Here is a 13,181-nt window from a genome sequence, read left to right as displayed (position 1 = left end):
GTGTGAATCATCTCAAGGGGTTCGGTAAATCATTCAATCTTTTTGAATGACGATCTCGTTTGTTTTGCTTCGATGCAAGTTTCATATTAATTATTTGAGTCGATATCGAATGTTGGTATACAATTAAGTTTAATCAAATGCCGAATGGAATTAAAATTAACATGACCTAGTCTACCATGCCAAACATTAGAAGACTCAAGCATATAAGCAGAACTAGTAGCATTTTCATTCATTTCATTAAACACGCTTACATTCAACTTGAACATACCATTGAGGGCATAGCCTTTACCAACATACAAACCATTTTTGGTCAACACGACCTTATCAGACTCAATCACCATTTTGAAACCAAACTTGTTCAACTGCCACCCCGACACAAGATTCTTACGAATTTCGGGAACATACAACACATTTGACAAAGTGAGTTCTTTTCCCGAAGTCATCTTCAAAACCACATTCCCCTTACCTTTGACTTCGGCCGTAGCGGAGTTTCCCATAAACACTTTTTCTCCGTTAGTCGCCTCCTTGAAAGTGCTAAAGAGACTTTTGTCAAAGCACACATGACGGGTAGCCCCCGTATCGACCCACCAATATATGTTATTTTGCCCAACCAAGTTAACTTCGGTGACCATAATCGAGAGGTCCGTGACCACAGCAACAAGGTTCTCAACCTCACGAACCATGTTCACTTGTTGAGCATTTTCTTTCTTTGGAAGCTTGCATTCATTGGCCCAATGGCCTTGCTTTCCACAATTATAGCATGTTCCTTGGAACTTCTTTTTCTTCCCAACTCCCCCCTTAGGACCAAGGTTGAAGCTTTTCCCATGATTTTTCTTTCCACCGTTTTTTTTACCCTTTGAAGATTGGCCATGTTCAACAACATTGGCCTTCGTTGTTCCGGGACCATCAATTCTTTTTAATGCAATTTTGTTATCTTCTTCAATATTAAGACGAACAACAAGATCTTCAATGGTCATCTCCTTTCGCTTATGCTTGAGATAGTTCTTGAAATCGACCCAACTTGGTGGTAGCTTTTCAATAATACAAGCAACTTGGAATGTCTCGCTAAGCGACATTCCTTCTGCATGAATATCATGAAGAATAACTTGCAAATCTTGGACTTGACTAATAACAGTTTTTGAGTCTATCATTTTAAAGTCCAAGAACTTAGCCACCACGAATTTCTTAGTACCGACATCTTCCGTTTTGTATTTGCGGTCCAACGACTCCTATAATTCTTTGGCAGTCTTGCCCTTACAATACACATTATAGAGTGCATCCACCATGCCATTCAAAACATAATTCTGGCACAAGAAATCCGAATGATTCCAAGCCTGAACCGAGCTCAATGATTGCACATCCATTTCCCATTCATCAACTTGGGGAACGGTTTCAGTCAAGAACCTCACGAGGTTCAAAGTGGCCAAATAAAAGAACATCTTTTGTTGCCACTGTTTGAAATTCACACCGGTGAACTTCTCTGGTTTCTCAGCACGAGACGTGACTGCAGTAGGCAGCGGAGCAACCAAACTGGTTGTGACAGCAACAACAGAAGTCACGATTGCAGAGACGACAGTACTCATGGGTTTGGATTCCATTCTGAAACGAAAATAGAAGAATAATGAGTAATCTGTTTAAACTTGTTAGAAATCGTGTATAATAGAATCTGAAATAAGAAACATAATTAAACACGAATAGTGAACCGGGCTTGTGTTTGACACAATTCCCTTAAACAGATTCGCGGTATGTTCCCAGGGTACTCCGGTTCGAAGCAGAAGCGTAGCACTGCCAGACTCGATCACTTGCCTGAAATGAAATCGTAACAATATTGCTGCAGCAAAGAGGAAGAAGAAGAAGTGTGTATATTTGTGTGTCTAAAGTGAAGAGTTGGTCCTGGTTATATAACCACACAATCATAATCAATACTGTTAATGACCATTAAATTGTATATTCCAATAATGGCCATTAGTGCAGATTACAAAACTGAAAATAATAATCATTCTCATAATGATTATTAAATAGTATTGACCAGACCAGCAGATTTTGAATCTCAAAAACAAATTCAAAAAATTGCTTCACGCGGGCTTGGGTTTTTGGAGCTGCATTCGTGTCACGAGTTCAATGAATTTTAGTCCAGAAACCCAAATTTGCACCCCCCCCCCCTCCTGCGCGCGCGTAGGACTTGTTGTAAACATGTCATAAAGATTCAAATGAGTGATAAATGCTCTACCTTATATACCACTCATTGTTTTGTTCCCAATCCGATGTGGGACAACTTTTACCACTTCCTTATTAAGACTTCATTCACACACTTTTACTTAAAACTTCTAACCCGTACCTGGGACAAGGGGGTGATTCGGTTGGCGTGTTTGCATCTCTACATGATATTTTCTGCATATTTATCTATGTTATTTCTTATTTCTATTTTATGTTATTTATTATTTTTTTATTTACTTCAATCATGGGTAGTTACCATGTTCTCCGTATCTTAGGACCCATATTTAGGTAGTTAGTTGTTAATGGCAGTAAGTCGTGTGTTTCCATTTCCTTGGTTTGTTAGCTATATATTGGTTATTTCCACTTTAATGAAATTATGCAGAAAAGTTTGTTTAAGTTTAATCTCTATTTCCAAATTTAGTCCTCTTTTCCTTTTTTCTTGTGAAGAAATCACATCATTGTTGAATTCCTTTAAATGAAGGAATTTGACGGAATTAATCAAACAAATTAAGTATGGAATTGGGATTCCAATTTTGACAAACTTTGCGAAACAAACACATTAAGAGACGGAACTAAAACTCAAATTCCACTTAATTTTATTGCATTTTGTGAACCAAAGTGTTTGTTTCCTTCAAGTCCGTTCTATGCCTTTCAATCCTTGGTCGCATGCGTATTATCATATAAATCTCAGGTGTTTGGTCGTATTCACCCCTAAATTTCATTAGCCCAAGAAAAGAACCAACTACGATTGTTTTTAACGAAATGGGGCTCCAAATGTTTTGATGCCTAATGCCATACCCTTGGTTGCTCGAGATTCGGCCAATCTGCCTCACTTATGAAATCAGGAGACCGGCATCAGCTCTTAACCAGTGGCGCGTTGGATGCGTACGAGCGACTCATGTAAGGGATTTGGGGCTCACGTTCCTAGGGCCCTAAATTCTAAAAAAGATCTACACTTATGCTGCTATGTATATCCAAGGAATCAAAATATCGAAAGCAAAGTAATATTTTTTGTGTTGAAACATGCCCAAATTTTATTATCTAATTTAACGTCGAGGCTAGTGGTAGGTAATCAATAATTAAAATTACGTTCAATTATATATTTTTATTTATTCTCCCACGTGAAGCACTGTTGTGAGTCGTTAAACAAATCACCCACTACGCCGTGCTTTGTATTCCTCGATGAAAAATAATTAATTTATTCGAGTATAGGCGATATAATTGAAGATTAATCATGACGAAAAATTTTAAAAAGAAAAAAACATGATTCGTAGTTTAGATACTACTGTGGCTCATGCCCACAAACATGTTGACATTTTGACAAACACTTCGCAGGCAAGATTTTGCAAATATCATCAACTCACAACACTTTTTTCTAGTAGATGTAGATCCATCCACTTTGACACCGCCTCTCAAAACAGGTCACTTTCTGACGTTCTGTTTCTGTTTCTGTTTCTGTTCATTATTAATAGATTTTCGAGTATTCGACCTAGAAATACAGCATCCATAGAATTTGAAATCGATGAAATGCCAATCGAATGAATATATCTAAAAACAGAACAGGTTTTTTCGGGGTTGACCAGTAATTGAATTAGAACTATTCGGATTCGGGTTCCATGGATACAATTTGTATTTATGACCATATAGACCAAAAACTGAAACATCCAAACTAGTCTTTAAAACCAAATTATTGGCTCATATCATTTATCTCCTTATAGTAGGTGTAACATATATATCGATAGCCTGAAAACAAATCAAAGCGTGACAGCGTCGATGATGAACATGAACGGGAACCAACCGACAGAGAGGTAAGGTTTAGTAACATCATCAATTGTTTTAATTGGTTTGAGTGTTTTTTTTTAAATATATACAACTTTTAAGGTATGCAGTTGTAACGGGAGCAAACAAGGGTATTGGTTTAGAGACAGTTAGACAGCTGGCAGCTTCCGGCGTGACAGTCTTGTTGACTGCCAGAAATGAGAAGAGAGGTACTGATGCCGTGGCATCGCTCCATGGACTCGGTTTATCGAATGTACTATTCCATCAGCTTGATGTACAAGACCCTCAAAGCATACAAGCTTTGGCTGATTTCATACGAACCCGGTTTGGGAAGCTAGATATCTTGGTAAAGCTATTATCTTTTTTGAGTTTTATGGTGAGAAAATACTCGTTTTATACGTTAATCATTGTTTTATTTAAACTAAAAAGGTTAACAATGCTGGAGCATCTGGAGTGATTGTTGACGAAGATGGTTTACGGGCTCTAAATATAGATCCTGCAACTTGGGTAAGTTATATTTATTCATTATGCATGACGCCTGTTTGAACTCGAGTTTATAACTTATATGTAACATAATAATATTCGACTTCAATCTAGCTTTCGGGTAAGGCGACAAATATGGTTCAAGATGTGATGAAAACTACCTATGACTCGGCAATAGGATGTCTCAGCACAAACTACTATGGTGTCAAGAATGTAACTAAAGCACTACTTCCACTCCTACAATGTTCAACTTCTGGGGGTAGAATCGTAAATGTATCTTCCCTTCGAGCCGAATTATGGGTAAGTCTGGTTTTTGTTGGAATGTGTTTTGACTGCTGTTTATCATGTTTATATAATAAGTTTATTATAACTGTGTTGTATGATTCTTATAGAGGATTCCAAATGAACAAATAAGAAGCGAGCTTGGAAACCTAGAGACATTAACCGAAGAGAAGATTGATGGGTTCGTAGAGAAGTTTTTGCATGATTTGAAGAACAATGAGCTTGAAGTCAGCGGTTGGTCAAAGATGTTACCGGCTTACAGCGTGTCAAAAGCCATGCTCAACGCCTACACTAGAGTCCTTGCAAAGAAGTACCCGGAGATGTGCATTAACTGTGTCCATCCTGGATATGTAGACACTGATATAAATTGGCACACAGGTATCATGACAGTTGAAGAGGGAGCACAGGGGTCGGTTATGTTGGCTCTTTTACCTCAAGGAGGCCCTTCGGGTTGCTATTTTGATCGTACACAAGTTGGCGAGTTTTGACCCAGTGTCTTTTGGGGTTTTCTGATCATCAGTTTGAATGTATTGAAACTCAATTTCACCAGGTTTTAAAATAAAGACACTCTACTATTGTCTAGGCTTGTAAACAAACCAAACGATGGAACATGAACAATTGAATGAATGGGGTTTTCTTGTCCATATACACTAAAAAATTGTATGTTTTATATATGTTTATGTCCATTTTTTTTTACAGTATCAATAAAATGTTCATGAATGTAAACAAAAATAATTGAGCAAATCAATCAAAAGTAAGCATGAACATCAATCTGTTTGGCCTAAGATACTAAACTGTAATTAATCTAAAAGATTAAATAAATATATAAATGAACACCAACTTAAATGAACACAACTGAAAGAGTATACACAAAACAAACATAAACAACTTAAATGAGCAAACACAAATGAACTTCCTATCTAACGGTTCACAAGCTCTACTTGAACGTTCGTTTCGCTTACAAGCCTAATTGCACCGCATTGTTCTGTATCATATGGGATATAGTTTTGGGCCTAAAAGATTATGAAATGCTAAAATGGCGTCGGTGAATATTATTATGAATTGCAGATTTGTAGACAGAAAATAAAGCTAGCATGATGAAACTGATACCTACAAGGCCATAGTCTTGAATGTTAGTAGTATGTGCCATTGATTCTACTTCTATAGTACCAAACCGTCTATACAAATACAATAGATATTCTTCAACAAATAAAATCCCGCACCCAAAACTAAAACCCTAATTTCTGGATATCTTGTTTTAGAGTTAGAAGAGATCGAGCTTTACAGGTGGCAAAAGGGGGGTCGGATCCATAAGCAAAAAGCATACAACTACTAGAGGATCTCCACATATTCTTCTGTTTGGTTATCCATTGCAGTTATGCTTCCCCTCATTCCCGTTCCCGTACCATACTGATTGCCACCATACTTTAGCAGACTCCGGCCCCCCACTTCCCCATCCATAGCTTGCCCCCGCATGAACCGTTGATCTCCACCTGATTTAAACAGCATAAGAATTATAAAATCATCTCTAAACATCAACATAAATATCATAAAACAAATAATAATATGACGATTACCACTATCGCTGTCAGATGCATCAGCAAGTTTTGCAATGACATCAATCAGTGCTCGTTCATGTTCCTATATCATCGACAAAGCAAAAAAAAAACATTAATGCTGGCATGGAAATAAAATTTATTAGATTTTCGTGTAATAATATATACCCTGAGCATTTTCTTTGCCCTTTCGATTTCAAGAAGATCAGGATGAGTAGCATCAAACACTTTTTCCACCTACAAATATTGATTAAGGTAAATAACTTAAACCGCAATTCAAAATTATTATTATTATTATTATTATTAAAATTTAAAAGTAAAAGTACCTCCTTTATAAGAGTGTCGGTGTGAAGTATCTCTATTTCATCTGAAGCCTTCATATGATCACCATTCTGCATGGGTGTCGGGTACCCTATTCTGGATTGTTCCTTTGAGTTCCCTCTACTCCTTCCACCTCCATGGCTCACTTGATTATTGTACCCGTGGGACCCACCGTGACTAACCTGATGGTAACTCGGGTCCTCACCTATCCATTGAATGTCCTCTGGAGGAATCTGGGATGAATCATTGTTTAAACAAAGTAGAATTTTCCATGTTAGCTTGATCATTGAAAATAAGATATAAACCATTTTGAGAGTAAAATAAGACTTTAGATGATGCCAACAAATTACCTCCTTGAGACTAACCCACTCAAAGCTTTCTTGTGGTGTATTCTTATTATAAAGCAAAGCATGTCGTCCCTAACAAAAATTAAATATATTAACAGAAAATTAAGATTAATAAATGAATCTAAAACATACCTGTACTGCATTGTAGTCAACAATGACAGCCTCATAGAAGTTATTATCATCAGGCCATCTAGTTCTTAGTTTCTTCCCAATCAACTGATCCTTTGACCCCACATCACTTGCTTCATTTGCAAAAGGAACAACAGCAGAACCATGACTTGAAAGCATTGCTCTTGGAGTTCGACCCACTAAAGGGTACCTTGGGGACTTCATTAAAAGTCAACATGACCCATCAATCACTCAACAAACATAGTAATATTAACATCACAGTCTAATTTAAGTTATAAACCAACTCACGGGTTTAGGGGTTTGAATTCCACCTCCCAAGCCAGGAAAAGATTGAGTAGGTAAAGACAGGGGCATAGATGTCTTTTGCCTCTTCCTGGATCCAGAAACAGTTGGACTCAGTGGAATAGGGTCGTGGATTGATTGAGGAATGTTGATCATTGCACTGCGGGTCCCACCTGAGTTCCTCCATTCCCTGATTCGTATGATGATGTCATCGGTGTTTACCTTTGAGAGTAATTCTCTATGCTCATCATCAGAAACTCGCAGCTCTTTTCGAAGTTCTGTTATTAATCCCTCCTTTTCCTGTTATAATATTATTTATATTTACAGAACGTTAAAATAAACTATATTTAGGATAAAGGTTTGTAACAAAAAAACTAAATCATACCCATGAAAGGGCATCAGACTGTGCTTTGAAAGCTCGTAGCACTGAACTGTAAGCTACTTGCTCAAGGTAATGAATCTGGGACTCCATCTCATGTTGCATCATTTTAAAAGAGTATCAAGAACCCTGTACAATTGTATTGTTGTAAGTTTATTACAGTAAAAACATATTCTATTGGTGATATGAACATTTTATAAATAGTGCTCAGAGCAAAACTTTTCATAGAAATACCTAATTTCAGTTTCAGATTATTGTTAAATCCAAGTCAACAAAAGATTATTGCTACCATTGTTTATTTTACTCTGTTTTATTTCTAAGTAATTAATTGTTCTGGTTAACCAACATGTGTCACATACTTGCATTTAAAAAACAGACAAACAAGCAAAAATAATTCTATGACAAAGACAAAGGGGACAATTTGATAACCTTTTTATTCATATACATAGTTTTGACGAAATAATCTTCTAATGCATTAATTTAGATATAGATTGCTATATGTTATGGTAAAAGTAAAAAAAAAAAAGAGGTTCAGCAAGGGTGTGCATTATGACATTCATAATAATAATCCAATACATAGTTGCAACAAAGTGACTGTAATTAGTAATACTTGGTTCATTTTACATTTTACACTGAAAAGCAGTTTCATTGCAGCCACTCTTTGCCTGAGTCTTAGATTTTTTATTATTTTGCCTCAAAAAAGTAGTATAAAAAGTGAAGTAAAACCAGAATTTCCAAACAAAAACTGAAGGCTTGTAAACATCCAAAATCTCCCAGGTTTTGATAACGTTGATTTCTTGTTACTACTGATGAACAACGTCATACTTGAGAAAACAAAACATTCACACTACTACACATTTGTGCACTGCACAATTGCTCTGTATCATTGAGGTAAGTAAACACAAAAAGAACCAAATTCAACACAAACCAAAACATCATGATTTGGATATTTTTCTGACATTCTTCTCGAAAATTAAGTCAACCTAAAATATACTTGTCGCCACATAAAAGATCACATGCCATTGCCACTTACACAACCTTTAAAACACAGATACTAATATCTTACTGAACTAACCAGTGTTGCGCCATTTTTTGACAACTAATGAAACACCTAAACATCAACCTAAATATATGCCTAATCTATACATTGCTTAGGTCTTAATCTCCTTGCTAGATATACTTTTAGGCACATGAAGCATTACTATTATTAGACATATACCCTCATGCCCATGTCATAGGAAGCAATGTAAATAATAAAGATTCACAAATCAAGCAGCCTAACAAGACATTCTTATATCATCAACTAAACCCTAAAACCCCCAATTAACGCAATAACAGCATTCACGTACTAATTTCCCAATTGAAACCCTAAAAAGTAAAAACCCACAAATTAAAACAAAAACCACCCGCCAAACCCTAAAGCTCACCACAGTTGTGTTGTTGTAAGTTCCATAATAATAAAAAATTCTATTGATAATATGGAACATTTAAAGAAATAGTGCTTGTATTAAACCTATCATAGCAACTAGTTTCTCAGTTTCAGAATAATGCTAATCCAGATTAATGCTACCATCATTTCTTTAGCTCTGTTTCATTGCTAAGAATCTTTCAATGGCACTATTCTAGAAATAGACTGCTAAAAAGATGGTAATAAAGAGAGCTTCAGTAAGGGCGTGTTTAGAAGTGTGCTTCCGAAGCTATTATTATGACATTCAAAATAACAATCCAGTGACTGAAGTTAGTAAAAGTTAGGTAATATTACATTTTACGCTGAAAATCAGTTTCATTGTGGCCACTCTTTGCCTATGTCTTAAATTTTTATTACCTTGCCTCCAAAGGTAATACAAAAACTAGAGTAAAACAAAAATTGCCAAACAAATACTGATAGGATTGCAACACATCCAAAAACCTCCCAAGTTTTAATAACGTTAGTTGATTTCTTGTTATTACTGATGGACAACGTTATGTTTAAGAAAACAAAGCATTCGCACTGATGGACTCCTCAATTGTCATTACACAATTGCTACAATACATTCCAGTAAGTAAACACAAAAAGAACCAAATTCACACAAAATACTTTTGTCTTTTACCAACACAAACCAAAGCACCATAATTTGAATATGTTTCTGACTTTCTTCCCGACTTCCCGTAAATTAAGTCAACCTAAAAAAATCTCTATCGCCACACAAAAGATGAAAAGATCACATGTCATTTCCACTTACACAATCTTTAAAACGCAGATAATAATATCTTTATAAACTAACGAGTGTTGCGTCATTTTTTGGCAAGTAATGATATATACCCCTAAATATATGCCTAATATATACAACGCCTAGGTCTCAATATCCTTGCTAGATATATTTTTAGGCACATGAATTATTTCTACTATTAGACATACCCTCATGCCCCTGTCTACAGAAAAAAGGAATCAATGTAAACAATAAAGATTAGAGCTGGCAATTCGTGTCTTAACGTGTTTAACAGGTATCAAACATGAAAACGACTCGTTTAACACTTGACTTTGGTGGTTTGAGCGTGGCAGTTATACGTTTTTATGTACCAAGAAGAAGAAATGATATACCCTAGCCTCCTAATTTAAATTATTTTTAAAAAAGTATAAAATTGCATCACGCACTTTGTTGCTAAACAAATCTAATCGTGTCAAGACAGGTGCTCAATTTGACAACACAAACTTCTAACATCAACTAAAGCCTTTAAATACTAGGAGATAATTAAGTTTTCAGAAACAAGTAATTCACCTACACATTCCACATGATTTGGTGAGGGTATATATGTAATTATGTTCTTCTAACTCGAAACCCTAATTTCAAAAAACCACCCATATATATGTAATTAAGCTCACCACAGTCGAATTAAATTAAAATTTTTAACGGATACAAATAATTCGTCTATAAAATTCTAGGTAAAGCTACAGCTTAAACCTAAAAATAAAAAAACCCCAATTAACGTAATTGAAGCCCTAAAATAGTAAAAACGCATAAATGAAACCAAAAACCGACCCACCAAACGTACGAATAAAAGATTAAACTGACCTATGTAAGAAGAAGCAAATTGCGAAGAACGGATCTTGTTGCAGACAAAACCCTAGAAAATGGTGATGCTGAAATTGTAGGAATTGAAAGACAAGACTCTCTAAGTAGTGGTTTAATCAATCACTGGTGTAGCATTTCGTCAGATTTTGCTGGTGATTGTTTAATAAGAGCAAGTAATTGGGGGTTTATATAGAGGCCGGTTGGATATTGGTTACCATGGAATACGAAGGCGGACATGAAATTGTTTTCGAATTGGATTTTGTTTCTCGCTGGGGTTCCGCTTTTTATTTCCATTTCAACTTTTCGGAATGTGTACTTCTGGTCCCTGCTCTTTCAAATTATCGGATACACTCGTTTTTCGATTCGGGTAAAACTCTCACCTGAGGTCAACGCCCGTGAGTCCGTGTACACTTGCCCGAAGGCACGACAGTGTGATGGGATAAAACTCGTTCAGTTCAAGGATCCAGCTAATGAACGTCACATACTCACTTGCTGGGTCATATGAATGCTAAATATTATTATGCATAAATTTATTTTAAAAATGGTATAGAATTATAAGTATTATATGTCATAATTATAATTAAGTATGATAGATTATTATTATTGTATAAAGGACGATTAATGTAAAAAGTACATGTGTAATTATTAATATAGGTTGTGATTATTATATAAGTTCAGCAATTATTATTACATGCATGGTTGTGACTTCGCCAAGCGTTGCCAACTCGATCGACTCTTGCGAGTACTCGGTATTAGTCGGGGAGTACTCGGGATGGCTAGACTAGAACTCGGCCCAGGCGGGGAGTACTTGGGGCTTACTCGTTGAGTAATCGGCGCCTAGGCGTGATTTCTACAACCATGATTACATGTGTAATTTCCGATGCGTAATTAGTTAACTTTTATGCGTAATCTATTTACTTCATCCATAAAACCTTATAAATGTCATGTAATCATGGCTCAAAAGGATTTTTTTTTTTTACGTTCTTGTACAATTAGGAGCTTTTGTATTGGGCCCTTTACCTAATTAAGTAATATACTAGTCAAGTGCAAGTGAAAGTTATAAATCAAGCCTGTTAGTAAAACTAGCCGCAGCCTCATCTCTAACTTTAGATGTAAGACTCGAAACGAAACGATTCGATCTGAACCTTAAGTTAATGTTTTAAAAATGTGCATTGTAATTTTTTTGCACCAAAAAGTTCCCGTTAAAGGAGGGCTAATAAAGGTTTCAAAAGTTGTACTTGTGCTCTTAAGAGTATAAACTATAAACAAAGTGTAGCTCGTTTAAATTAAGACAACTCATGGTTATTGACAACTCTCATGCTGTTGAGATCTTAAGCTTGCTTTACTTAGTCTAAAACTCGAGTTTGAATCGCGAGTAATCTATATTCAACTCATTTACTGTTTATGAACTATTTAAATATTTTTAATATTACACATATTAACAATTTTATACATGTTTCATATATATAATCGTTCTCTCTCACACAGAAACATGTGTGCTACGTAATTTGTTTTTTTTTTTTGTTACTTTCTCAATCATTGTCGGTACATGAAACTTGAGCTTGTGTTTGTTTATAAAAGTAAAGTAGCACTAGTTTAGGCTCAGGTTCGTTTATACTCGTCTCAAATCAAGTCTTTAGACTTTAACATGTTTGTTTCAGGTAGCTTACTACCGGCTTTGCGTTTACAACTCTAGTCTAAGTCAAATATGATCTTATTAATGTTCAACTATCAAAATTTATCTTGAGAAAATGTTTCTTTCTATGGGGGCGTTTCATTTGAAATAAGAAAAGTCCATCGTTATATTAATGTATAACTACGTTAGTAAGTGGTACACAAGAGTATTTCCTTTTGAGTTAGATCTCATTTATGACATTGGCTACTTTACTAACATTCTTACAGAAGTTTTTACTTCTTTGATTGAAGAAACGTGGATCGACTTACTTGTATACGATCAACTTTCCTCGTGTATGAGTGTGCTATATCACCGATGGTTTTCCGGAATATGAATTCTTCCACCTACAAAACGAGCAGCACCGTTAACTTACCCCTCAGAAAGGGACAGAGGGGTCCTCTTTGGGGTAACCCTCCGGTGTGAGAATAAGATATTGTAGGAGAAGATAATAATAATCTGAAAGTGAGTAAGGACTTAGAATGTATTTTCTTGCTTACCTCCCCTTGTGGAGGTGGTGTGGTATTTATAGTGTTAGGGTTTTCAATGATTGGGCTCAGACCCAATTAGGGCCTTTTTGGCCTCCTCTTATTGCTTCGCGCCACGTGTCCTTAGGACACCTGGTGCTTTTTCATTGATTATTCTCTGACCAAGGTATTTCACCTGACCCATGTGCAATCA

General features: G+C 35.9%; 2 protein-coding genes across 2 annotated transcripts; one reads left to right on the top strand and one right to left on the bottom strand.

Moving 5' to 3' along the window:
* Positions 1-2,461: 2,461 nt before the first annotated feature.
* Positions 2,462-5,282, top strand: LOC143529774 (short-chain dehydrogenase/reductase 1-like). Its single transcript, XM_077025489.1, has 5 exons — positions 2,462-2,465; positions 4,068-4,342; positions 4,426-4,503; positions 4,594-4,779; positions 4,872-5,282. The coding sequence occupies exons 1-5, from the start codon at positions 2,462-2,464 to the stop codon at positions 5,247-5,249; spliced, it is 921 nt and encodes a 306-aa protein (XP_076881604.1). The 3' UTR covers positions 5,250-5,282.
* A 415-nt stretch (positions 5,283-5,697) lies between these two features.
* On the bottom strand, positions 5,698-10,971 carry LOC143529780 (protein EMSY-LIKE 1-like). Its single transcript, XM_077025492.1, has 9 exons — positions 10,829-10,971; positions 7,782-7,904; positions 7,403-7,696; positions 7,118-7,312; positions 6,989-7,057; positions 6,644-6,871; positions 6,486-6,554; positions 6,339-6,402; positions 5,698-6,254 (listed from the first exon to the last, which is right to left on the bottom strand). The coding sequence occupies exons 2-9, from the start codon at positions 7,881-7,883 to the stop codon at positions 6,094-6,096; spliced, it is 1,182 nt and encodes a 393-aa protein (XP_076881607.1). The 5' UTR covers positions 7,884-7,904; positions 10,829-10,971; the 3' UTR covers positions 5,698-6,093.
* Positions 10,972-13,181: the final 2,210 nt, after the last annotated feature.

This window comes from Bidens hawaiensis, unplaced genomic scaffold, assembly GCF_021521415.1.
Source record: "Bidens hawaiensis isolate Kalapana, Puna unplaced genomic scaffold, B.hawaiensis_p1.1 tig00008700_1, whole genome shotgun sequence".
NCBI classification, from domain to species: domain Eukaryota; kingdom Viridiplantae; phylum Streptophyta; class Magnoliopsida; order Asterales; family Asteraceae; genus Bidens; species Bidens hawaiensis.
This window is presented reverse-complemented; position numbering and strand designations above follow the sequence as displayed.

What these genes read in the sequence shown, in the direction of transcription:
- LOC143529774 (XM_077025489.1), top strand. An exon ending in TTGGGAAGCTAGATATCTTG is followed by an intron (nt 4,343 to 4,425) that starts GTAAAGCTATTA and finishes TAAACTAAAAAG; the next exon opens with GTTAACAATGCTGGAGCATC. An exon ending in ATATAGATCCTGCAACTTGG is followed by an intron (nt 4,504 to 4,593) that starts GTAAGTTATATT and finishes ACTTCAATCTAG; the next exon opens with CTTTCGGGTAAGGCGACAAA.
- LOC143529780 (XM_077025492.1), bottom strand. Translation starts at nt 7,883, where the DNA reads ATGATGCAACATGAGATGGAGTCCCAGATTCATTACCTTGAGCAAGTA. An exon ending in GAATTCAAACCCCTAAACCC is followed by an intron (nt 7,313 to 7,402) that starts GTGAGTTGGTTT and finishes CTTTTAATGAAG; the next exon opens with TCCCCAAGGTACCCTTTAGT. An exon ending in CCGACACTCTTATAAAGGAG is followed by an intron (nt 6,555 to 6,643) that starts GTACTTTTACTT and finishes CAATATTTGTAG; the next exon opens with GTGGAAAAAGTGTTTGATGC.